At 55.8% G+C, this 23,471-nt stretch overlaps 1 protein-coding gene across 5 annotated transcripts in view; it reads left to right on the top strand.

Moving 5' to 3' along the window:
• Positions 1-1,073: 1,073 nt before the first annotated feature.
• The window catches only part of DGKZ (diacylglycerol kinase zeta), a 47,148-nt gene continuing 24,750 nt past the window's right edge, over positions 1,074-23,471 (top strand). The window contains exon 1 of one of the 5 annotated variants that reach the window (XM_032166137.2): positions 1,074-1,636. In XM_032166137.2, coding sequence (XP_032022028.1) covers positions 1,425-1,636 — 212 coding nt within the window. In that variant the 5' untranslated portion in view covers positions 1,074-1,424. Of the gene's footprint in view, positions 1,637-13,494; positions 13,686-15,522; positions 15,930-23,471 lie in introns of those variants that run through there. The other 4 variants (XM_058446259.1, XM_032166141.2, XM_032166139.2 and 1 more) reach the window with 4 other exon arrangements.

Below are 23,471 nucleotides of genomic sequence, written 5' to 3'. Positions count from 1 at the left end.
CAGATGGAGGGGACAACCTAAATGATACTGTACAGGCCAGATGCAAGTTTCCAGAATAAGGAGCATAAATGAGTGGGAGAAAATGGAAAAGCCTGGGCTGCAGGATGGGGGAAGACCAAGGCAGGCCTTGAGTGCCAGGCTAAAGTATGGGCATGAGGAAGCTAGGAAATACGACGGGAGAAGAGTAGATACTATGGCCAGAAAGATGAGTCTGGGGCGGTGAAGAGGAAGTGTTCCATCAGAGAAGTTCACCAGGGCCCCACTGTAATCCAGATGGAGGGTTCACCTGATGAACACTGCAAGGACAAGAGGAGGTGACCCAAGGGGGAACCATGGGATTTGGAGGAAAAGAAGAAGGGGGAGTCCAAGATGGACCCCAGGGAGAACTCCAGTCTTTCCTTTTGGAGTTGGCTTCTCCCCTATCTCATCAGCCTCTCCTGAGCCAGCAGGCTGATTAAATCTGGGAGACCCTGGCCCTGAAGCCTCGGTAATTCAGGTCCTAGGAGGCCTCCCTGCCTTGAGGAGACACCACCCCCATCTGGGGCCCTCTCTAGGCACGGTCCAGAAGAGCTCTAGGCCTGAAGGTAGTGTTACCCGTCATCGGGTCCATCCCCAAATTCAAGGTATCCCTGGGTATGTTCCCTCTCCTGTGCCCCTTCCCCAAACCCAACTGGGTCTCTAAATTCCAGTGGCGCCGACGGGGTTAATGTTGGCTCATGTCACCGCCTCTGCACGCCCCCACTCTAAACCTGCCAGCTGCAGCGGCGAATGCCGAAGCCCGAAAGCGAGGGACCAGGCAGCCGTGGGGGTGGAGGGGACACATCGCAGCAGCTGAGTGACAGGCGGCGGGGTGATGATTGGCAGCTGCCGAGCTGCCCGGACTGGGACCCGGGCGGGGGCGCAGAGGTGGTCGCAGGAGGCGCCCCACACCCCGGGCCTTGCGCCCTGAGCTAGGTTCGTGCCCGTGGTGGGCTGGGCCGGGCTCGCTTCCTCCATGCCCTGAGCGGGCGGGCTGGGCGGAGCGGCGCCCTCCCCTCCGGACCCCACAGGCTGGCGAGTGTCTCTAAGGTGACACTCGGGTGCGCGGCAGCAGCGGCGGCTGCAGGAGCTCGCTCTCCGCCCGGGCTCCGGCTCCGCTCCAGCCGTCCGGGGGGCGCCGCGGCGCACAGAGCGCAGCACCCCGACTCCAGCCGGGAACCCCCGCCCCCCGGGGGCGCAGGAGGACCCCGGCCGGCCTCTCCCAGGCGCAGCGCCCAGCATCTCGCTGCTCCTGTCGTCTAAGCGTCGGCGTCGCTAGGGACCTGCGGAACCCGGCGCTCCCCTCCGTCCCTGCCTCGCGCCCCCGGCCCCGGCGGACTGCAGACTCGAACTTGAGCGCGGTGCCCGAAAGGCCGCGGGAGCCGCGGGCGGAAGGCGGCCGCACGATGGCCGAGGGGCAGGGCGGCGGAGGGCAGCGCTGGGACCGGGCTGGCGGCAGCCGGGCAGCCGAGGAGGAGGTGGTGCGGCGGCGATGCCGGCGCGGGGAGGAGGCCCAGGTCGCGCAGCCCTGGCCCGAGGGTTCCCGGGGCACGGCCGCTGGGCCCCCGGTGGAGGAGCGGTTCCGCCAGCTGCACCTACGAAAGCAGGTGTCTTACAGGTAAGGAGGACGCGGGCAGAGGGGAGCGCGGCGCTTGGGACCACCCCTCTTGCAGGCGTCATTGCACAAGCGTTTATTGTGCGCCCGCCGCCTGCCTGGCGCTGGGAGTTTAGAGATGACTGCCGAGGGATCTCTGTCTTTCGTGTACAGCGGGAAGGAGGCAGCTTCTGAGACTCCTTCTCTGCCTGAACCGTGAAAGCCTTATTCATCCAATATGCAGTGGCTGAGGGAACTGTGTGCCAGGCGCTGGGGAGAGCCAGGAGATGCCCCCTGGCCCTTCTGGGGGAAAGAGGAACCCCGTCTTCATTCAACAGGTCTACCCTGAGCTTTCCCGTGGGCTGAGTCTGTGCTAGGCACAGGCTTGTGGAAGTGACTGAGAGGCTCCCTGCCACCACGGCGGAGACCCTGCTGCCCAGAGACGGGGAACGGAATTGCCTCCTGAACCCCCGTGCCCCAGCAGGCCCTGGCTGGCAACCTCCAGGGGCAGAGGGAACCTCCCCACCCCCACCCAACATCTTCTTAATTCAACTGTCTCCCGTCGGTGTCAGAGTCTCTTGGCTTGCCACCTCTGCCCAGAGGGTCCTGGAGGAGCCAGCTGGAGTGGGCCCCAGAGGTCATTTTGATGACCTGGGGTAGGACGTTAATGAGGGGGGACTGCTCCTCAGAACAAGGGTGGGAAAGTTACACAGAGGGTGGAGCTGGGACAGCCCAGTACACACCTTACCTTCCTCTTCCTCTCCCAAACCACAGCCTCAACTTGGACTTGTTGCCCCTCTCAAGCCCTTGGCCCAGAGTGACCTCCCCTGGAGAGTCTAGCAGGACCACTAGGGCAGCTGCGGTCCTTAGAGCCATCGGCCTGGTTGGAGAGGACAAGTTCCCTGTCCGCTTACAACCAATGGGGCTTTTGGGATATGTCTGAGGCTGCCCTGGTTCTCCCAGTGGCTTCTGGGAAGACATTTCATAAAACTCGCCCAGCCCTGGGAGCTTGAAAGGCCTCAGTATTCTCAATGGCTCTGGGGCCATCAGGGCTCCATCACTTGTGGGAGGAAGGGACAGAAGGGGAGGGGATTTTCCAAGAAGCGAGATGGTCAGAGCAAATGGGAAGCAGGCCAGGTTCCCATGGGCCCTACCTCCCCCTTCTAGGGTGTACTAGAAATTGTGGGTACACCGGGCTCCATTACCAAGTTCTTCCAGAACACCACGCCCAGGGGAGTGCATCATCCATCCCATGCCTCTGGCTGTAGGTATGAATGTCCCCCTGGGGCAGGAGGAAGTGCAGAGGGACTCACAGGGGATGCAGCAAAGAATGGAGACTCCTGGGATAAATGTCAGCCTGGGAGTCAGAAAACCTGGTTTCTACTCTCAATTCTGCCAGAGACTTGTGTGTCCTTGAGCTGGACAATATCTCTCTCTGGGCGTCAGTTCTTTACCTTTAACATAAGGGGATGACCCCGAGGTTTGCCTTAGCTGTGGGTCAGAGACAAATCACAAATAGAGACTGGGCGCAGTGGCTCACACCTGTAATCCCAGCGCTTTGGGAGGCCGAGACAGGAGGATCACATGAGTCATGAGTTCAAGACCAGCCTGGCCAACATGGTGAAGCCCTATCTCTACTAAATATACAAAAATTAACCAGGCGTGCTGGCAGGCACCTGTAATCCCAGCTACTCGGGAGCCTGAGGCAGGAGAATCACTTGAACCTGGGAGGCAGAGGTTGCAGTGAGCCGAGATTGCGCCACTGCACTCTAGCCTGCAACAGAGGGTGACTCCATCAAAAAAAAAAAAAAAATCACGAATGGAGGCCAGAGTAGAGACTTAGAGGGCAGGGGGCAAAGAATAATTGAATAATTAAAGGGCTGAGATAGAAAATGTTGCACACCTGCACACTTGCACGCGCACACACACACACACACACACAGTGGCAAGGGCTGGGATTCCCTGGGGTGGCCGCAGAATGGAGGCCCCTCCACAGCCCAAATAACTTGGGGCCTGTAATCACCAAGGATGCCAGGTAATCCCACTGAGGTCCCCCCAACCCGTGCCTCCAGGTTACCTGTGTGAGGGCGGCAGAAAACAACACCACGGTGGACTCCACTGTCACCCTTGGACAGATGAGAAGGATAGGGCATCTCCTCACTCCCTGGGGTTAGTCTAGGAACCCAGTCTCAGTCTCGGAGCCGGACAAGGCATCAAGACAAGGAGAGCCCGTGGTAGAGGACAGACAGACAAGAGCCAGGAGCTCTTCCAGGCCCAGGGGACCCCAGGGGAACAAACTGTGCTCTCCGGCTAAGCCCTCTCTTGTGGCTGCTGTCCTGGGTGGCCTGTGGCCACCTGGCCGGGGGACCGGGGGACCAGGGGACCAGGGGCTGGCAGGAACTCAGGCCCATGGTGGCCCTTTTCACATCCTCCACGTGCCACAGTTCCGTGCAGCTCTGGCTGGCAGCTAAACCTCCTACCCTGCTGTGCGGAGTTGCTAAGAAAAGCAGTTGAAAGCCCTTCCCAGAGCGAAAAGGCTTTTAGACAGAAATGTGGGGGCCAAAAAATCTGAGGGCGAGGAGTGGAAGCGGAAGCGGGCTGAAGGCCTGGCTGCTTCTGACGTAAGTGAGGACGGGGGCTTTGGCAGGACACTAGAAGCTTAGAGGGGTGTGGGGGTTTCTCAGAAATAGGTTTCCTTCGCCTCCCAGTGCCAGCATGGGCTGGAAGCAACCCTGGCAGCTTCTTTAGGTGGATGGAGAGATGGCGGGTGTGTGCCAGCAGAAATTCAGACACCTGGAAAGGCAGGGTAGGGGGGAAGGGCAAGAAGGCAGCAAAGAAGGCAAGGGAAGAACTTCAATGGGGTAGGCCCTTGTTTGGTTTAAATGGGTCCTGGTTTCCAATAAGTCATAAAAGGGCAGGGCAGGTCCAGGTATGGTGACTCATGCCTATAATCCCAGCATTTCTGGAGGCCAAGGCAGGAGGATCGCTTGAGCCCAGGGATTTGGGACCAGCCTGAGTGACACAGTGAGACCCTGTCTCTACAGGAAAAAAAAAAAAAAAATTTTTTTTTTTTTGAGATAGGGTCTCACTGTGTCACCCAGGCTGGAGTGCACTATCATGATCATGGCTCACTGCAGCCTTGACTCAGGTGATCCTCCCACCTCAGCCTCCTCAGCACACACTACCATGCCTGGATAATTTTTGGTATTTTTTGTAGGGATGGGGTTTCGCCATGTTGCCAGGCTGGTCTCGAACTCCTGGGCCCAAGCAATCGCCCATCTTGGCCTCCCAAAGTGCTGGGGTCACAAGCGTGACCCACTGCTCCTGGCCTCTACAGATTTTGTTAAAATTAGCTGGGCGTGGTTGCATGCGTCTGTAGTCCCAGCTACTCAGAATGTTGAGGTGGGAGGATTGCTTAAGCACAAGAATTTGAGGCTGCAGTGAGCCACGATTGCTCCACTGCACTCGAGGCTGGGAGATAGAGTGAGATCCTGTCTCTAAAAAAAGTAGGGGGCAAGGCAGTGGCGCCTGAGATCTTGCATCTCCATCTGGAGGGAAGGAAAAGTAACTCTCATCCTAAATGATCAGGGTTGGGCTCAAGAGACCATGGGAGAGCAGGCTCCAGCTAGGTAAAGCCAGAGTGGGGCAAGGGATGCAGGGCCTGGTCTAAAAGGATCAGTTCTAAAGGTCTAAAAGGATGCAGGATTTGCAATTCCAGAGTTAAGCTCAGTGGTTTCCAAACTGGATCACCTGGGGGTCTCTTTTAAAATGGGTTCTTTTTTTTTTTTGAGACAGAGTCTCGCTCTGTTACCCAGGCTGAAGTGCAATGGTGTGTTCTTGGTTCACTGCAACCGCTGCCTCCCAGGTTCAAGCAATTCTCCTGCCTCAGCCTGCCAAAAAGCTGGGACTACAGGCACCCACCAGCACGCCGGGCTAATTTTTATATTTTTAGTAGAGACGGGGTTTCGCCATGTTGGCCAGGCTGTTCTCAAACTCCTGACCTCAGGTGATCCGTCCGCCTCAGCCTCCCAAAGTGCTGGGATTACAGGCATGAGCCACCGCGCCCAGCCTTAAAATGGATTCTAAAGCCCTCTCCTTAGAGGTCTTGCTACAGGTGTATAGGGTTGGGCCTGGACACCTCCACGCTAAAAACCTCTCCCAGGTAATTTCGACAGTGGAGCAGGTTTGGAAACCACTGGTTTTGCTTGTGAAAAAGCCGAAGGAAAAAGAGAAAGGGGCAGGGCAGGAAACAAACAAACAAACAAAAAATGGAGGGAGGGGGTGTCCAATGTGAGATGACTCACTGGGATGTGGCTGGCGGAGGGCTTCCCTGTGCTCAGTTCTGTTTTGGCCCCAGAAGGGCCTCTAAGAAGAACCAGTGCCTATACCTGGTGTCCTGGGTGTGGGCCAAGCATTGCCTGAGAGGGAAATACGGGAAACAGTCCCTTCTCTTAACAAAAGTATGACCCCCATACAGGGTGAGACAGTAAATACTTTAGGCTTTGCAGGGCACTTGACTCTGCCATTGTGATGCAAAAGCAGTCATAGATGATGTGTAAGTGAATAAGCGGCCAGGGTTCTGCTAAAACTTTATTCATAGACACCGAACTTAACATTTCATAGAATTTCAGCAACGCAATACCATTCTTTTGCTTTTTCCCACTAATTTAAAAACGTAAAAAGCATTCTTGCCGGGAGTGGTGGCTCACGCCTGTAATGTCAGCACTTTGGGAGGCTGAGGCAGGTGGATCACCTAGCTCAGGAGTTCGAGACCAGCCTGGCCAACATGGTTAAATCCCGCCTCTACTAAAAATACAAAAATTAGCCGGGCATGATGGTGGGTGCTTGTTATCCAAGATACTCGGGAGGCTGAGGCAGGAGAATCTCTTGAACCCGGGAGGCGGAGCTTGCAGTGAGCCGAGATCGCGCCATTGCACTCCAGCCTGGGCAACAGAGCGAGACTCCATCTCAAAAAAAAAAAAAAAAAAAAAAGCACTCTTAGCTCCTGGGCCCTACAAAAACAAGCAACAGGCTGGATGTGGCCCCGATCCAGTATTTGGGACAGGACAAGCTCATGGGAAACCAGAACTGAGGCATCGGAATGAACCTGAGCATGGCGGCGGGGGGCTCCATGGCACATGCATCCCACCGAGAGGTCATGCAATGCCCGTGCATATAGGCTTCCGGTCAGAGAGACCTGGGCTCCAATTCCGGCCCTGCCCCTTCCTAGTTGGGTAAGAGGCTTTCACTTCTGACCCTGTTTCCTCACACGGAAAATGGTAGCAATGACACCTTATCAAGAATGTGGCTGGGAAGATTCAAGAAGATACCAGATGTCGACTCCCTGACTCAGAGCACGGATAAAACAAGTTAGAGCTTTTGTCCTGTGTCGCTGGACCTCTCTGTGGGTTCCAGAGGCCCTGTAAGGTGCCGAGACGGAGGCTGGCCCCGAGCCACAGATGGTGGTGGGACCCGGGGGTGGTAAAGTTGAACGGAGACTAAAAGGAAGTGCTGAGCATGCGCGCATGTCCCGGCGTACGGTCCTCCCCCTTCTCCACCCCCGCAGAGGGGCTGGGGGCAGGGATTGGGCACCAACTGGCAGAGGAGGATGCCCCCTGCCGTGGGCACGCTGCTGCGGGTCCACGACTCCTCGAGGGAGGGGCACCTGATCCAACTCTCCCTGCGGCTATTTACCAGAAGCTAAAAATAACCCAAGAGTGACAGGGAGATGGGGCCGATTTGTAATTTAAATAGCAACAGGATAAAGCAAGGAGCTGCCAGAGATCACAGTCTGTCCTGAATTAACAATGCAAAACCAGGGGCAGAGAGCTGAGCTGAGCAGGGGGAGGGGACCACGGCCAGAGGAAGCATGGGGTCCATCAATTTTCTTTCCTTTGAAAAGGGCAGGGCCCAGGCCAAGCCTGGAACTCCTTCCCTCCCCTCCAGGACCTGCAGTTCTTGCGGATCAGTGAGTGAGTTAAAGGCCAGAGAGGGCAGTGCCACGGTGTCCCAAAGGCCAACGTGCAGGGATCGGGATCCCAGGAGAGGGTCTCATCTGACCTCATTTTGGCACAAGAAGCTTGGGACGTGCCCCCAGCAGCCCATGTCCCCCATTCCCCGCACCAAGGGGCACAGCCACTTGGGCATTTTGGAGGGAACCTGGGAAGGCCAGTTTGATCAATGGCATTTGAAGAACTTATTTGGTGGTCTGCCGAGATGGTGGCCTGTGGGCCAAGCATGGGGAAGCCTGGAGTGGAGTCTCATTTTTGCCTCAGTTGGTGCCTTTCAGAGTTTTCAGAAAGGCCCCTCCAAGGTCCAGGGTGCCAGGGACAAGGGTTAGTACCAACTGGGGAAAACCTCTCTTCAATGACATACAAAGAGAGTGGGGAAGGAACTGGGACTGGACTCTAGGCTTCTGCAGGGCTCCAGTGTGACTGACAAGGGCTCTCGGCCTACAGATGCCTAGAAAAGACGGCTAATCAGAGATTGCAGAGTAGGCAGTGCTTTGGGGGCCGCTGGGCCGCAGCTTACAAATGAGGAGCTAAGGTTGGCAGAAGTTATGCAATGTGTTGAGATCACAGAGCCAGTAACTGGTGGAGCCAGGATCCAGACGGAGATCTGTTTCTCTCCAAAGCCCTTTTTACTCTGTCAGGCTTGCAAGGGCCTACACTTTCATCCTTAAGGATCTTGCTTTTGGCTCTGTACAAAGCGTACACATCCCTGGGTGCGGTGATAGGATAGGCAGTAAGGGGCTGAAAGGTAGCTATGCAGTCAGGGCTTATGACCCTACAGATGGGAGTGGGAGGCTTGGAAGGCAGGAGACACACTGATCGTGTCATGGGGGCTTGGTGTAGCCCAGGGTGGGGACAGATGGAAACTCTTTTGAGCAGATGCAGCTGACCCAGAGTAAGGGGAGAGCTGTGCAGGCTCCTCTCTCACCTCCAATCCAGGAAATTGGGAGGTGCCAAAGGACAGCTTTCAAGAGAGATGGTGGTTTGAAGGACCACCTTTGGCTGCTGGGCCGCCAGTGCTGTGCCTGCAGCGCTCTTGCCTCAGTGGGAAAGGGTCTCCAGCCCCTCCTCCAGGTTTCTTCCTGCTGATGACTTTCATGAAGCTACCCAGAAGGAACCTAATCAAATGTCCATCTGTCACTAGCCAGCAGCACCTGCAACCCAGCTCAGACACATCTGTCTCCTCTGTGGGGGCAGAGGCCCAGCACTTCAGCAGGGGCCAGTGATCAGCAGGTGATCCCAGGCTCTGGGTTGCTCCCAAAGCCTTCAGCAGGTGCCCGGATCACAGGCATAGCTACTGGGGAGGCATGCACTTAAACTTCAAAATCCCTGTAGGACAGGCATGGTGGCTCATGCCTGTAACCCAGAATGTTGGAAGGCCAGGGCAGGCCAATCACTTGAGGCCAGGAGTACGAGACCAGCCTGGGCAACATGGCGAAACCCTGTCTCTACTAAAAATACAAAAATTAGCCAGGTGTGGTGGGACATACTTGTAATCCCAGCTACTTAGGAGGCTGAGGCAGGAGAATCGCTGGAACCTGAGAGGCGGAGGTTGCAGTGAGCTGAGATCATGCCACTGCACTCCAGCCAGGGCAACAGAGCAAGGCTCTGTCTCCAAACCCTCCATGTCTCACCATGGACACTTACACAACAAGAAGCCAGTCTCCCTCCCTCCCTCTGCCCAGCCTTCTGAACACCTGTATTCAACCCACGGCAACCTCCATAGGAAGTCACTGAGCACAGACTCACGTACCCAGCACTGAGCTAGGAGCAACATAAGGTTCAAGAATTTTGTAAGGAAGCAAGACTAAGTGCGCAAAAAGTCAAATGATACAGGAATTATCATTGGGAACAAGTGAGCATCATAGGTAAGGGATCAGCAGGTGGGGTGGAATGCCAGTTCAGGAGAAGTGTTTGACACTTGGTAGATATTTATGAAATATTTGTCATACCAATGAATGAAGGAATGAATGAGCAAAAACTTGGAAATCAGGAAAGAAGATTCGAATGGAACTGTCAGATCTAGAGCAGATCTTAGAAATCATCTGGTCCAACCCAGAGAGGGTAATGACTGGCCCACAGTCACACAGCAAGTGCTGGAGTGTGAACCAATGGACTCCCTGTCTGGGGCTCTTTCTACCTTCCCACTTTTGCTGCTTGGGCTGGGTCTGAAGGATGGAGAATGTGATTGGCCAAATACCCAGGGAAGACAAGCTAGGAGTGCAACATAGGCAAAGGGAATGACAGGGGTCAGGGCCACATGTGAAGGGAATGCAAAAAGGGGGAGGAGGAAAGGTTCATTTAGCACCTACTATGAGGCAGGCACCAGCGTGGCATGAGCTGAGAGAAAATCTCTGCAGGGAAAGCCTGGACAAAGAGGCGGAAAAGCAAGAACAGCCAGAGAGCATAAGGAGCCGCGAAGGTCAGGCCAAGGAGGCTGGCTGGGCGGGTTTTCACAGCAGAGGAAGTCCAGGTCGCGGGTTGAGTGTTCGGTGCCCTGGTACATTTCTTTTCCCCAGCTCCCACTTGCTCATCCAGGCCACAGAAAGTAGAACACCACCCTCTGGGGCTTCAACAAAGCCCAGAATAATTTTCTTACCCAGATTCTTCTTCCTGTGTGTACCTGGGTGGATTCTGAGGGGTCCCCAGCTTCCCAGGGCTGGCACATGTTGTCCTAGGAACTGCCAAGGGCATCCTCCATCGTCCCGTGCACCTGTCCCTTCCAGCCTTGTCCTCCCCACCCCACCTGGAAAGCAGAGATGACATTGACAGCGCCAAGGAGTGCAAGCTCAAGGTGGCCCTAGTCTCACAGTCAGGACTGCCCTGCTTCTCGAAGCCTCCAGCCTGCCTGCTTCCCCTCCAGGAGCCCCATTTCCTGCTCTCTGCTGCTCCAGGGCTGCCAGACGCCTCAGATGGAAAACAAGCCCAGCCCCATTTCCTCTGTTTAACTGCTCGAGCTACTTGCAAAATGCCTGCAAGAGGAAGGCAGGGCCCTGCACAGCCTCTTTCCAGAATAGACCTTGGCCTGGTGGACAGAGTCTCCGATGAGTCCACAGCATATAGGACCCCCCTTGAGGCATTCAGAGATAATGGGTTGGAGGGGAAACTGTGGAAAAGTCGGGACTGAGCCTTGGGGGCATTACATGGCCATATCCCCTACCTTAGAGCAGCAATAGGATGTTTTATTTAAGAGCACAGATTCTGGGGCTGGATTCTCACTTCCACCACTTACCAGCTGGGTGACCTTAGACAGGTAAGCTTAGCAGCTCTGTGCCTTGATTTCCCCATCTGTAAAAGGAGGAAAATAAGGCCGGGTGCAGTGGCTCACGCCTGTAATCCCAGGACTTTGGGAGGCCAAGGCGGGCAGATCACTTGAGGTCAGGAATTCAAGAACAGCCTGGTCAACATGGTGAAACCCCGTCTCTACTAAAAATACAAAAATTAGCTGGGCATGGTAGCGCACGCCTGTAATCCGAGCTACTCGGGAGGCTGAAGCACGAGAATTGCTTGAACCTGGGAGGCAGGGGATGTAGTGAGCCGAGATCACGCCACTACACTCCAGCGTGGGTGACAGAGTGAGGCTCAGTCTCGGAAAAAAAAAAAAAAAAAAAGGCAAAAAAAGGAGGAAAATAGCAAGATCTACCTCCTAGAGTCATTAAGAGGATTCAAAGAGCTACGTTACATATTCAGTAATATTTTTGGCACAGAAATGTTCAGGAACTATTAGCCATTGTTTTATGATTACTGAGTATTAATTATTAATTGCATAGCATGCATTTATTAAACAAATATTTACTGAAAAATATTATGCTCCCGTCATGAGGGACACAAAGGTGATTACAGCACCAGATGGAGGTTTTTAAGGGTCGGGATAGCATCTTGAAGGGTTCTGTAGCATAAATGTTTATTGAACTGAACTAACGCTGTTTCTGTCCTCGAGAAATTCACAGTAACAAACACATATACAACTAAAGAACTAGTTATAGAGCAGGGTGATTAAAGAATGCTTGAGGAAGATACAGCTTCCTTCCTAGAACCAGTCCTAAGAATAAAGAGTGAATATATGCCCTACTATTTATTTACAAAATCCTCACAATGGCCTTGAACTCCAGCACAGTTTGGCCTCTGGAGATCTTTCCAGCTCCTAACGCATTCCCCCTGGCTCCCTGTTCTCTGGCCACGCTGGCCTTTTTGCAATTCTCCAGACACAAGTACATTCCTTGTTCCGTGCCTTTGCTCTGACTCTACTTCCACCTAGAATGCTATTCTCCCAGGAAAGTCACATAGCTCACGCTCCCCATTCATTCAGGTCTGTTCTCAAATACCACCTCCCCAGAGAGGCCCTCCCTGATCCCCTCCCCCTGCCTAAGTCACTCTCATCACTCTTCTCCATTCCTTTGGCTTCATTTTTCTTTATAGCACATTTTTTTTTTTTTTTTGAGACAGAGTCTCACTCTGTTGCCTAGGCTAGAGTGCAGAGGTGTGATTTCAGCTCACTGCAAACTCCGCCTCCCGAATTCAAACTATTCTCCTGCCTCAGCCTCCAGAGTAGCTGGGATTACAGGTGTCCACCACCACGCCCAGCTAATTTTTGTACTTTTAGTATCCAGGGGGTTTCACCATGTTGGCCAGGCTAGTCTCAAACTCCTGACCTCAAGTAACCCACCTGCCTCAGCCTCCCAATCTTTATGGCACATCTTGTTTGCTGACATTATATCGTACGTAGATTGTTTGTTTCCTGAATGTCTTCCCCACTAGAATCTAAGCTCTGTAAGGACAGAGCCCTGCTTCCTTGTTTTTAGAGCTATGCTCTCCGATATGGTGCCTGATGCACAGAAGGCATTCAATAAGTATTTATCGAATGAATTAATTTGTCAACCTTCCTATCTCTTCTTTATTCCTCAGATAACACCATGAGCTCAATTTTTTTTTGTTTTTTTGAGACAGTGTCTCACTCTTGTCGCCCAGGCTAGAGTGCAGTGGCGCGATCTCGGCTCATTGCAACCTCCACCTCCCAGGTTCAAGCCATTATCCTGCCTCAGCCTCCCAAGTAGCTGTGATTACAGGCGCCTGCCACCACGCCAGGCTAATTTTTAAATTTTTGTATTTTTAGTAGAAATGGGGTTTCACCATGTTGGCCAGACTGGTCTCGAACTCCTGAGCTCAGGTGATCTGCCTACCTCGGCCTCCCAAAGCGTTGGGATTACAGGTGTGAGCCACCATACCCGGCCTATTACTCCACTTTACAGATGAGAAAATTGAGGCTCAGAAAAGCTCCCTGGCACATGTATTCATTAGTTTATTTGTTTATAGCCTACCTTGTCCCAAAAGTTATTTAGAGGACTCCGAGAGGTTTATGACCTGATCCAGGCCACACAGAGCTGGTAAGAGGCAGAACAGGACACATGCTCATGTCTCCAGGCTCCATCCTCATTGCTCATTTCTCTACACCACCATCCTGTATGCCCAGCCCTGTGTAAGATGGTATGCTGCACACAGAAGTGCTAGGAAGAGAGTGCTCTTTGAGGGCTGGGCACACCCAGCCATCGTAACTGGTGGTTGTCATAAAGTGGGAGACCTCAGCAGGACCAAGAATTGAAAATCAGACAGGTTAAATGGAGAGGAAAACCAGACAGGAGCCCAGTTGCAGATTCCAGCCCAAGCAAGCCCCATGGCTGCCTCCTGGCTGCTGGTCTGGGCTTGTCCCCACCTGCCCCTTGCTTTCCTGTGCAGCTCTTCACGGCAGCTGGCCCCAGCCAGCGGAAGGCGCCTACGAGCCCTGAGCCTGTGGTCCTCAGCTTGGGCGGTCAGCGGCCTCTAGCAGGCCACCCCCCGACCCCACCCCCGTCAGGAAGTGCCGAAAGAGGAAGAGAGTCGCCGGGCAGGATGAGCGCACTGGGGGCTGGCCACAGTGCCGGGGGAAGCTGCAATGACGCCTCAGCTCTGGGCCCAGTGGAGGCGCTGGGGACGGAAGAAGGGGAGCGGCCAGGGGCACTGAGGCAGATGTGGCGCTACCGCTCCTGGGACGTGCCACAGATCCCACCAGAGGCACCCCAGACACAGTAGGTACAAGGGGTAGCCTGGGAGTGGGCATGGGACATCTGTCCCTCTATGAGCCTTTTATCTGAGATGGGGGGGTGACAGAAGTAGGGTCACCCATCTGTCATCCAGCACTCTGCAGAGGCACAGAGTAGGGCAAAGGAGTTATTGGCAGGGTGCAGGGAGCTCTGATGTTTGGACTGTGTGGGGGAACTGAGCTCGAGAGAGGCCAGGAGTTGAGCAAGCTAGCAGTGAGGGGATCTGGGAAGAGGAGCCCCCCCAGGAGTGTGGCACTGGATGCTGGAGATTTCTGACCCAGCTGCAAGGCCTTGTGGAGACTCCGTGGGGTCTTCAGTTGCCTCTGATCTCTTATCTCAGAGCTTGGAGTAAGAGCCATTGGGAAACTTCCCCAAAGGGACCGGTGCACCCCAGAGGCCAGTTGTCAGGCATACTTGGGGATTGATCTGCCCTCCTCCTGGCCACCCTGGCACCAGTTGCTGGCTGGAGGGCTGGAGCCCCACCTCCCTGATCAGACCTTCTCCCAACTTGCAGGGAACTGGGAGAGGGTTCTGGGCCTCGGGGTGCTGGTTCTTCCTCAAAATCACAGGCTTGCCCGCAGGTCACAGCCCCAAGCATTGGCTATTTGTGGCTGACTAAGACTGGAAAACGGGCTGCCAGAACCCAAGAGGGGAGGATGAAAGCGAAGGTGACACAGGATGTGGCTTGGCAGAGAGGTGTGCACACAGAAATAGTGGGCAGCTGGTGCGGGCAGCAGGGTGGTAGGGTTTGGGGAGGTGGAAGACCATGCTTCCCAGCTCCTGGCCTCCCTTCGTCAGCCCTGCGGGGGCCATCAGAAACAGCCCCAGTGTGTGTGATGGCTGTGCCCCTACAGGTGACTGCCTGGGTTCCAATTGCTCTCATTTCTGGAGGGGGACGACCTCGGCTGCATTGGGGGGTGTCTTTGTGTGTGCATGTGAGGTATCTTTCTGGATGGGAGTGTGTGCGTATGCACACACATACATATGGGTGAGGAATGTGGCAACCGGTAACCATTGTCCTGGGGGTATTTGTATGTAGGAGAAAGGTGTGTGTTCTGTGTGGCCATGTGTGCTTGTGAATGGGAGTGTGGTACCTGTTGTCCTTCTGTGTGAGTATTTGTAAGTTTGTAAGGGCTGTGCAGGTGATTCCCATAGCATATGAGATCTATAGGTTCTGTTGAATATTATGTCAGGAAAATGCGATGTTTCAGGCATGGGTGAGAGGGCTGGAGACCATTGTGAATAGCTGTGGAAGGATGACTTTGTAGGAGAAACCTGTGAGTTCTTTGTTGGTGTGTGTGCAAGTCATTAAGTGACTTTGGTCACTGAGTGCGAGAGGCTGGGGTGGGAAGTGTTCATTTAAGTAATGAGTGGGCATAATTGTGTTAGGGATGTGTTTGTTCTGCGTGCATGGGGAGTGCTGTGTGACTTTTGTTCCCGTGGGTGCGATCTGGGGGAGCCAAGGGGGTATGGGTGGAGATTGTGAGTGGCTATGAGTAGGCACAGGGTGTGCGAGAGCGGAGGGGAGGTGGTGACGGCAGCCCTCGCGAGTGTACACTTGTGAGCGTGCAGTTGTTTGGTAGCGGAGGGATCGGGAGGGGGAGGAAAGACTGCGCTCTGGGTGCGCGCAGCGCGAGTGTGCCAGGCCGGGAGATTCAGTCCCATCCAGGCGGGCCGGGGGCAGGGCTTTCTGCTGCCCCGCCCATTCGTCGCCCCGCCCCTCGGGCCGCCTCAGCGGGCTGCAGCGCAGCGGGCGTCCGGCAGAGGGCGCTGCGGACCCGGTGCCACCGCGCGGCCGAGGGGGCGTGCTCGGCGGCGGGCAGGCAGCGGCCCGGCCAGCTATGCGGGGTCCTGCGGCCGCGGCTGGCGGCACTTCCTGGAGCGGCGGCGGCGGCAGCCGCTTCCCGGGCACCTGGGCGTGGGGAGCGGGGGCGCGCGGCGCGGGGCGGGCGGAGCGAGCGCGCGCCATGGAGGTGGCGGGCGGCGCGGAGCGGGCGTGCTGAGCCCCGGCCGCCGGCCCGGCATGGGCGTCTCCCGCGGGCCCGCCGCCGGCCGGGGCTAGGGCCGGATGGAGCCGCGGGACGGTAGCCCCGAGGCCCGGAGCAGCGACTCCGAGTCGGCTTCCGCCTCGTCCAGCGGCTCCGAGCGCGACACCGGTCCCGAGCCGGACAAGGCGCCGCGACGACTCAACAAGCGGCGCTTCCCAGGGCTGCGGCTCTTCGGGCACAGGTGAGCGGGGCGGCGGCGGGGCAGGCACCGAGGCACCGGCAGGTTACCGCGCCCGCACCGGGGGACATTCCTCGGCCACTGGGGGTCCGGGCCACTTCGGTACTGACACTGAGTCGGGGAGACGCTGGCATCGGCGGCACGAGCCGTCTTGGCGTGGGCACCCACTGGGGGTCATCCCCCAGGGCCGGGACACGGGCGGGATCGGTCGGCTTGGCACTGTCACCGGGTGGGGGTCATTCCCCGGCACCGGCAGTCTAGTGCGCCTCGTGTAGTACCGTGGCGGGGTCGGCTCCCAACCCGCCAGCAGGAAGATGGAATCACCCCAGCCCCCCGGCACAAGCAGGTTGGGCCCCCAGGACTGGTCACCCACGCCTTCTTGGCACTGATAGAACAGGGCCTCTCTGAGCCTCCTGGCACCCCTGAGGTGGGGATCACACCGCCCTTTGGACTTTCGTGGGACCCGGTTGCCTACCACCACTGCGTGGCATATGCAGAACGTAGCCCCGTTGATACCGTCACCACACATGGCTTGTCCCCAAGCTCTGGTCACTGGTTTAATTGTTCAACATGTTAAGCTTCTCCTTGGGGTTGGGGGTGCCTGATCATCTGCCCTACCTTGCTCTTAATTAGCAGAGAGACCCCAGCCCGTCCCTCTGCTAGGCAGGCAGCATGTCTCCCTCTACCCTCTTCCAGCCCATGCTGGGAAAGGGATGGGGTGGGCTGGAGTCTGGAATCTGTGCTGGCTGTTCAAGCTTCATCTTGCCCCCTCCCCCAGCACTCCAAATGTCACCATCTTGTGCCTGTGACAGAGCTTTGACCAGGACTCTAGCGGAGAACTGGGGGGAGGGTGTGGAAAGACTGAGTGCAGGCAGTTCATGGCAAGTGTGCTGCTCTTGGTCGTGAGCCGCTGCCTGCCCTGGCAGCCCTGGTGTAAGGTAAGGGACGTGAGGCCCCAGGAGTACCTGACCTGGCTCCCTGCGCTGCTTCCTGACCGATCCCTGCCCTTCCCTGGTGGCCAAGGAGCTTGTAGCCAATCAGCCAAGGACCCCAGAGCCACCTCAGACTGAACTCTGACCACTTGGAATCTGCCCAAGGCCTCCCTCTCACTTTTCTGCAGCTGCCCAGACTTGGTGGCATTCACCCCCACCCCGCCCCTATCTTTGCCCTGCCCCTTCCCTGGGTAGACTTTACCCACCAATAACATGGGCGGTTTTCTCCCGTCGTGTGGGCTAGCATACCCGTGATGCTGACTTGTGCCCTCTACCTGCCTCACCCGGGCCAGGGCCCACTCTTTGCACCTGCACTCTGTCTCTGAGCACATGCACAGATCTGGATTCTTACACTGGCAGATGGAGCTCCGTGGGCTCCTGTGTTACCATGCAGGCTTCAATGTCATATAAAACAGGGCAGGGAGTGAAACTTCCAGTAGCTCTGTTTTGTCACCCACAGCCCTGCAAGATGGAGCAGTTTACACCCAGCTCTGCAGGATGTAGCCTCCAGTATTCACAGGCTCCGCAGGGGGAGGGAGGGGCGCCACCAGAGGCTTCCTGTTGCTGCCCACAGGGTATCAAGTGTTGGGTTCTTCTGACCTGTGGCCGTGCCCCTTCTGAAGGGCACAGGTTTGTGGGTATAGGGATGAGCACATTCGGGAGGAAGAACAAGAAACCAGAGAACCAACAGATACCTTTATGTAATTCTCTAAAATAAGCTGGGTAGGTGGTATTCTTCCTTTCGTAAAAAAAATTTGTAGAGATGAGATCTCACACAGCATTTCCCAGCCTGGTCTTGAATTCCTGACCTCAAGCAGTCCTCCCACCTCGGACTCCCAAAGTGCTGGGATTACAGGTGTGAGCCACCACACCTGGCCTGTTTTCTCCATTTTTATAGATGAAAGAAACACGGTCAGAGGGGGTTTGCTCAGAGTCACATAGCAAGGAAGAGGTAGAGATAGGGTTTGAAGTCAAGTTGGTGTGATTCCAAAATCCACATCCCTTTCTCTATACCAGGATCCCAAACGGAACATCACAGTGGCCAAGGGAGCTTTAAGAAATACAGATTCCTAGATCTTACCCTTGGCGTGTCTGACCCATCAGGTCTGGAGGTGGGGCCTCGGCATTGTTTAAAGCTTCCCAGGTGATTCTGATGTCCCACCAAGTTTGAGAAGCACAGTAGTCCGTCACCGTGGAGAGTGTAAGTGCTCTTATAGGATGCCTGATGAGACGAAAGAAAATTCAGCAGCACCTCTGGAAGCGTGTAAGGAGTGTCCCTTGTTTGGGAGCACTGTGCTGGGGATAGTAGGGCCTTCAGAAATGAATACATTCAGAGAACCCAGTAGTGTCAGGCAGAGAGCAGCAAGGGAAAATGCTTTCTCCTGGCAGGCCTGGGAGCTCACTGGGGCTGGCCTCCTTCCCTTTGACTTGATGGGGCCAAGGGGTGGGGGCTGGGGGCAGACATGTGGAAGGGTGGAATAGTACACCTGCTCTGGGTTCTGCCCCCTCCAATGCTGCTTGGCTGGTCCTGCTACCTTTGTTTTTTTGTTGCAGCCTCAGGTAAAAGTCCTCGAAGCCCCAGCTGAAACCAGCCCTTCATCTTATCCCAGCTCCATGCTGGCTCTTAACGTAGCTCTTGCTTCTCCCCAGTCGTCCACCCTCTGCATGTCCCCCATCTCGCCCCCTCCCCACCCCACCCACATACACACATCCGGCCTTGGGGCTGAGGGGCCTGACGGGAAGATCAAGGGTAACAGCTAGGTTGGCAGTGGCTGCTGAAGCCAGGTGGAGAATTCTGCATGCGGACCCTGGCTCATGAGGAGAGTTCCATGAACAATTAGCAGTGTCTGCTGTGGGCTTGGCAGGGGGTCTTGATGGCACATGGGCCTCATGTTTGCCATCCTGGCCCCTCTGGGTAGGACAGTCTCTGAATGGCAGCCCCTATGGGGCTGAAAGAGGCTTTTCCTTAAAGTCCATCTCTGCCCCACACAACTGGCGTCATCCTCTCAGAATCGGGGGGGGGGGCGGGGGGCAGCTTGCCATCTCCCTTTTTTTTTTTTTTTGATTCTCCCCAGCTTGTGGATTCCTCCCACCCCAACTCCATCCCACCTTACTTCTTGCCGGAACTATCAGTCCCCTCCCTGAGGAGGAGGAGGAGGAGGAGGAGAGGAGGTACAGGTCCTACTCTGATCCCAGGGTATTTGGTTTTCCTCTTCCTGAGCAGAGGGCAGGCAGGACCTTTCCACTTAAGCTTCTGTTGACCCTAAGGATTGGGCAGCCAGGAGTGGGAGAGAAGTGGACTGTCTCCTCCTCCAGGACCCACCAGGAAGGAGGACCCGCTTATCCTCTGGCCTGGTCTCAGCAGCCTGATCCTGGCAGGTCACAGGGCTTGTGGATTAGCTGGTTTTACACCCCAGGGGCATCAGAAATTACCTGGCACCTCACACATGTAGACATAAGGAGCCTTGGCCTCAGAGCCCCTGGGAGCCTGAGCGTCTGTGCCGCCATCCCTTGCCCTTCACGGTGCTCAAAGTCACAAGCTCCCAGAGGGCAGGAGGCACACCTGCAGAACCAGTGTGAGACAATGGGTCCCATTTAGAGGCACTGCCACACGGCCCCAGCGAGCATGGCCCTGAAGTCAGGGCTGCAGAGGGTGCCCAGCGGGTGCCTGAGCAGAAGCAGCCCCTGTTTGGGTTGGTTCTGCGATGAATAGGGAGGGACGTGTTGAGGGACGCCTCTTGTGCAGAGGTGAGAACCCTGTCTATGGCGCCGGGGTGTCTGGGAGCGAAAGGAAACATCTTTGAGTGGTTTGTCTCACCCGGGCTAATGCTGGGAGCAGCCCAGGTTGCTGTGAGAGGCAGGGACAACCTAGAATCCTTGGGTTCCAGCAAGTTTGGGAAAGAAAAATGGGCCTCAGTGGCCGAGCTGCGTTCATCTCACCGTGTTTGCTCCCCACACAAGGTCAGGTGCCAGAGTATAGAGCTGGCCCCGGCTGGGGACCCAGTGTAGAATTCTCACAGTCTCCCTCTGTGCCAAATGCTGTCAGGGGAGGGAATGACAATTCTTGTCATTTTGTCTCCATGCCATACTCCAAAAAGGTCAGATCCTAGGATGTGGAGCTGCCCAGGATTCTCAGTTGGCACAGGAGCTTGAGAGTTGGTGTCCCCTCAGGCAAGGACAGAGGAAGGACTAAGTGACCCCTGGTGAGAGAAAGCTGAGGCTTCAGGCAGCTGGGCTGGGGGAGAGTGAGAGAAACGGGCCTGCCCTCCTCGGCTCCCTGGAGGCCTCTCCAGAATTCGCCAGTGGCCCCCCGGGCAGAGGTGGAAGTGGAGTCGTGAGTTAGCCCTGAGTCTTAGGCCGCGCGGGCCCCTCGGAGAAGCAGGGATCCGGAGCCCTTCCACCCACATTAAGGCAGGAGAGAGTTGGGAGGTGCGGAAGCAGCCCCTGGAGGCTGCCCTGCAGTGCCGCTGGAGCGACACAAGGGGGCGACAGCTGCCGTTGTGGGAGGCCGGTGGGCGAGGAGCTTCTCCTTCCGCCAGTCCACAGGCCCACGGGGACCCACAGGCACTCGCTGGAAGTTACCTGCAGCGCTAGCTGCTGGGCGGAGCCAATCAGCGCGGCCCAGGGCAGGCTGGGCGGGTGCCTCTAGACTCCTGGCCCCACCCCTCCCGTTCCCCTGAGGCCCAGGCCCAGCCAGGTGGCCTTGACTCAGCCAAGGGGTCATCTGGGACTCCCGCGCTGGGCTTCCAGGGCCATGTCCATTAAGGCCTCATCACAGGACCCCGGACAGCCTGACCACCGCTCCTCCCTGCCTCCTCCTCGAGCAGCCCTCTAAGTCAGCTGCGGGGGCAGTGTGTGCAGGAAGCGGGATCTGCCCCACCTGCGGCCAGGTTCTTCTGCTCCCCGAGTTCCTGGGCCACCCCTGAGCGGTGCCAGGCACTCATTCCTTGCTCTCCTTGGCTCTCCCCTGTTCCGTGTCGGGGTCAGCCCCACATCCAGCCTGCAGTGTGGGCCTCAGCACAGGACTTGGCTGGCGCTTGGGTCACACGTGTGGAGGGTAGGCCAAAACAGTAACCAAATGCCCTGGAGGAACTATCATTCTGCCATCTTTCCTCTTCACCCCCTTCCTCGCTGAAACACCAGAGACGTGGTTAGGTCGGGAAAGCAGGTTCCAGTGAGACCAAGGGCTCCGTGGCCGCGGAGGGGAGGGAGAGACTGAAGAGACAGGAGTGGCGTTCCAGCTCCTCTGTCTTTGGTGATTAACAGCTGCCAGAAGCTTGTAAATTCATCGGTTTCATGTGATCTTCATAACATCTTTGTAGTTGGTTTGATTCCCATTTTGCAGATAAGAAAACCAAGGCTCAGAAAGGTCAGGGGCCTGGCCAGGATCCCCCAGCTCACACTGGAGCCCAGCCCAACGATCTTCTCATGACGCTGGGCCGCTCTACTTAGGAGTACTCTTTTCTTCTATTATTTGCCATCCCTAAACTGGGAAGACCTAAGAAGAGGTTTGAGTGCTCCATGGGGTTTAGTGAAAGGTCTTTGCCTCCTGTGCCAATGGTGTGAGACCCATGAGATAATCTGACCTGGACCCCAAGGGAGAATGGCCACCAAGATCCCTCAAGTCAGGGGGAGCAGGCTGGACTAGGAGAGACCCTTGGTAAAGAGACTGGGGCTGTGAGCCCGTCGTCATGTGGCGTCCTGGCTGGGTCTGGCGTGGAGGACAAGTCTGATCTTTTTCCTTGCTTCAAGGGCGCAGGGAGTCTAAAGCCCAATGGACATGCTCAGAGGAGCCTCTATACCACCCAGGGGTGGGTGGCTGGCCTGGGGCAGGGAGGATCGCTTCACTCGTACCCAGTGCCTCATGGTGAGAGGTCTGAGAGGAGAGGGAGGGCCCCAGCACCCTCCTCGTCTACACTGAGACCTCCTCCCCTTGCTCCTGGCAGAGCACCAGTTCAGAGCTCCCACATAGAGGCCTCTCCCCTGCCAGGGATGAGCCCATCTCAGCACATGCCAAAATAGCTGTCTGGGAGCCTGGGCCCGCACCGCCCACGCCCCAGCATCTTGCGGGTTAACAGCTTGCCTGTCTCTCCGCCCCCTTCCCCAGCTTGCTGACATTTTACAGAGAGAGGCGGGGGCGGTTGTGAAAGGGGGCAAGCTGGTTCTTGCTCCCCAACCCACACGGATACCCCACTGACACAGCCTGCCACCACCCACCCACCTCTGGAAGGCATCCCCTTGGGGGAGACCTTCCTTCCATCCTGAGGGGTGAGGGACAGGCTGCCAAAACCATCCCTGGTAGACCCAGGGAGCTCCAGGGGGCTGGTCTCCTTCAAGGAGTCTTTTGTAGGACACAGGATCTCCCTGTCACCCAGGCTGGAGTGCAGTGGCACAATCATAGCTGTCTGTAATTTCAAACCCCTAGGCTTAAGCAATCCTTCCACCTCAGCCTCCCGAGTAGCTAGGACTATGGGTGGGGGCCACCATACTGGGCTCATTTTTTCTTTCTTTCTTTCTTTTGTAGAGACGAGGTCCTGCTGTGTTGCCTAGGTTGGTCTCGAACTCCTGGCCTTAAGTGATCCTCCCACCTTGGCCTCCTGAGTTGCTGAGATTACAGGCCTGAGCCACTGTGCCCAGCCTCTGGAGTCTTTTTAAGAAATGATCTTGAAATCTTTCTAAACACATTAAATATCTTGCCGTTAGAAAAGTGTGTGGAATAAGGTGACACCTACTGCCTAGCTTGGTTGGAGCTTAGCATTAGGCCATATTTGCTTTAGTTAGAGATGGAGGCCCCCATGCCGTCCTCCCTGGAGGAAAGCACAATTCTGATTTTGGTGTGTGTGATGTTCTCGTGCCTGTTTTTAAAATTGTCCTACATAGGTATTCATGCCAAGCAACATGCAGTGCTGTTTCGTATGATTTTACTCTGGTTTAAATGGTATACCAGGCATATTCTGCATTTAGGTTTTTCCCTCAATATTGTTTTGGAGATTTAACCATCCTAAACATGAATTCTCACGGATCCATTTTAACCTCCACGTCCGATTCTGTTGTGTAATGGCAGCTTATTTGCCCGGGCTCTGCTGACGGACGCTTAGGTGATTTGCAGTTTTTCGCTGCTGCAAGCGATCCCTCTGTGTTCTCTCCACCCGTGCTTGCTCACAGGGTGTGTGTATTTTCAGCTGAGACAGATGTTGCCAAATTGTGCTCCAGAGTAGTTGTCCTAATTTTTAGGCCTCTGGGTTTTTTTTTTATTTTATTTTATTTTTTTATTTTATTTTATATATATATTTTTTTTTTTTTTTGAGACGGAGTCTCGCTCTGTCACCCAGGCTGGAGTGCAGTGGCGCGATCTCGGCTCACTGCGAGCTCCGCGTCCCGGGTTCAGGCCATTCTCCTGCCGCAGCCTCTCCGAGTAGCTGGGACTACAGGCGCCCGCCACCACACCCGGCTAATTTTTGTATTTTTAGTAGAGACGGGGTTTCACCGCATTAGCCAGGACGGTCTCGATCTCTTGACCTCGAGATCCGCCCGCCTCGGTCTCCCAAAGTGC

This window comes from Hylobates moloch, unplaced genomic scaffold (assembly GCF_009828535.3).
Source record: "Hylobates moloch isolate HMO894 unplaced genomic scaffold, HMol_V3 SCAFFOLD_11, whole genome shotgun sequence".
Taxonomy (NCBI): Eukaryota; Metazoa; Chordata; class Mammalia; order Primates; family Hylobatidae; genus Hylobates; species Hylobates moloch.
The sequence above is the reverse complement of the archived record's forward strand: the minus strand, read 5'-3'. Positions and strand labels throughout refer to the sequence as shown.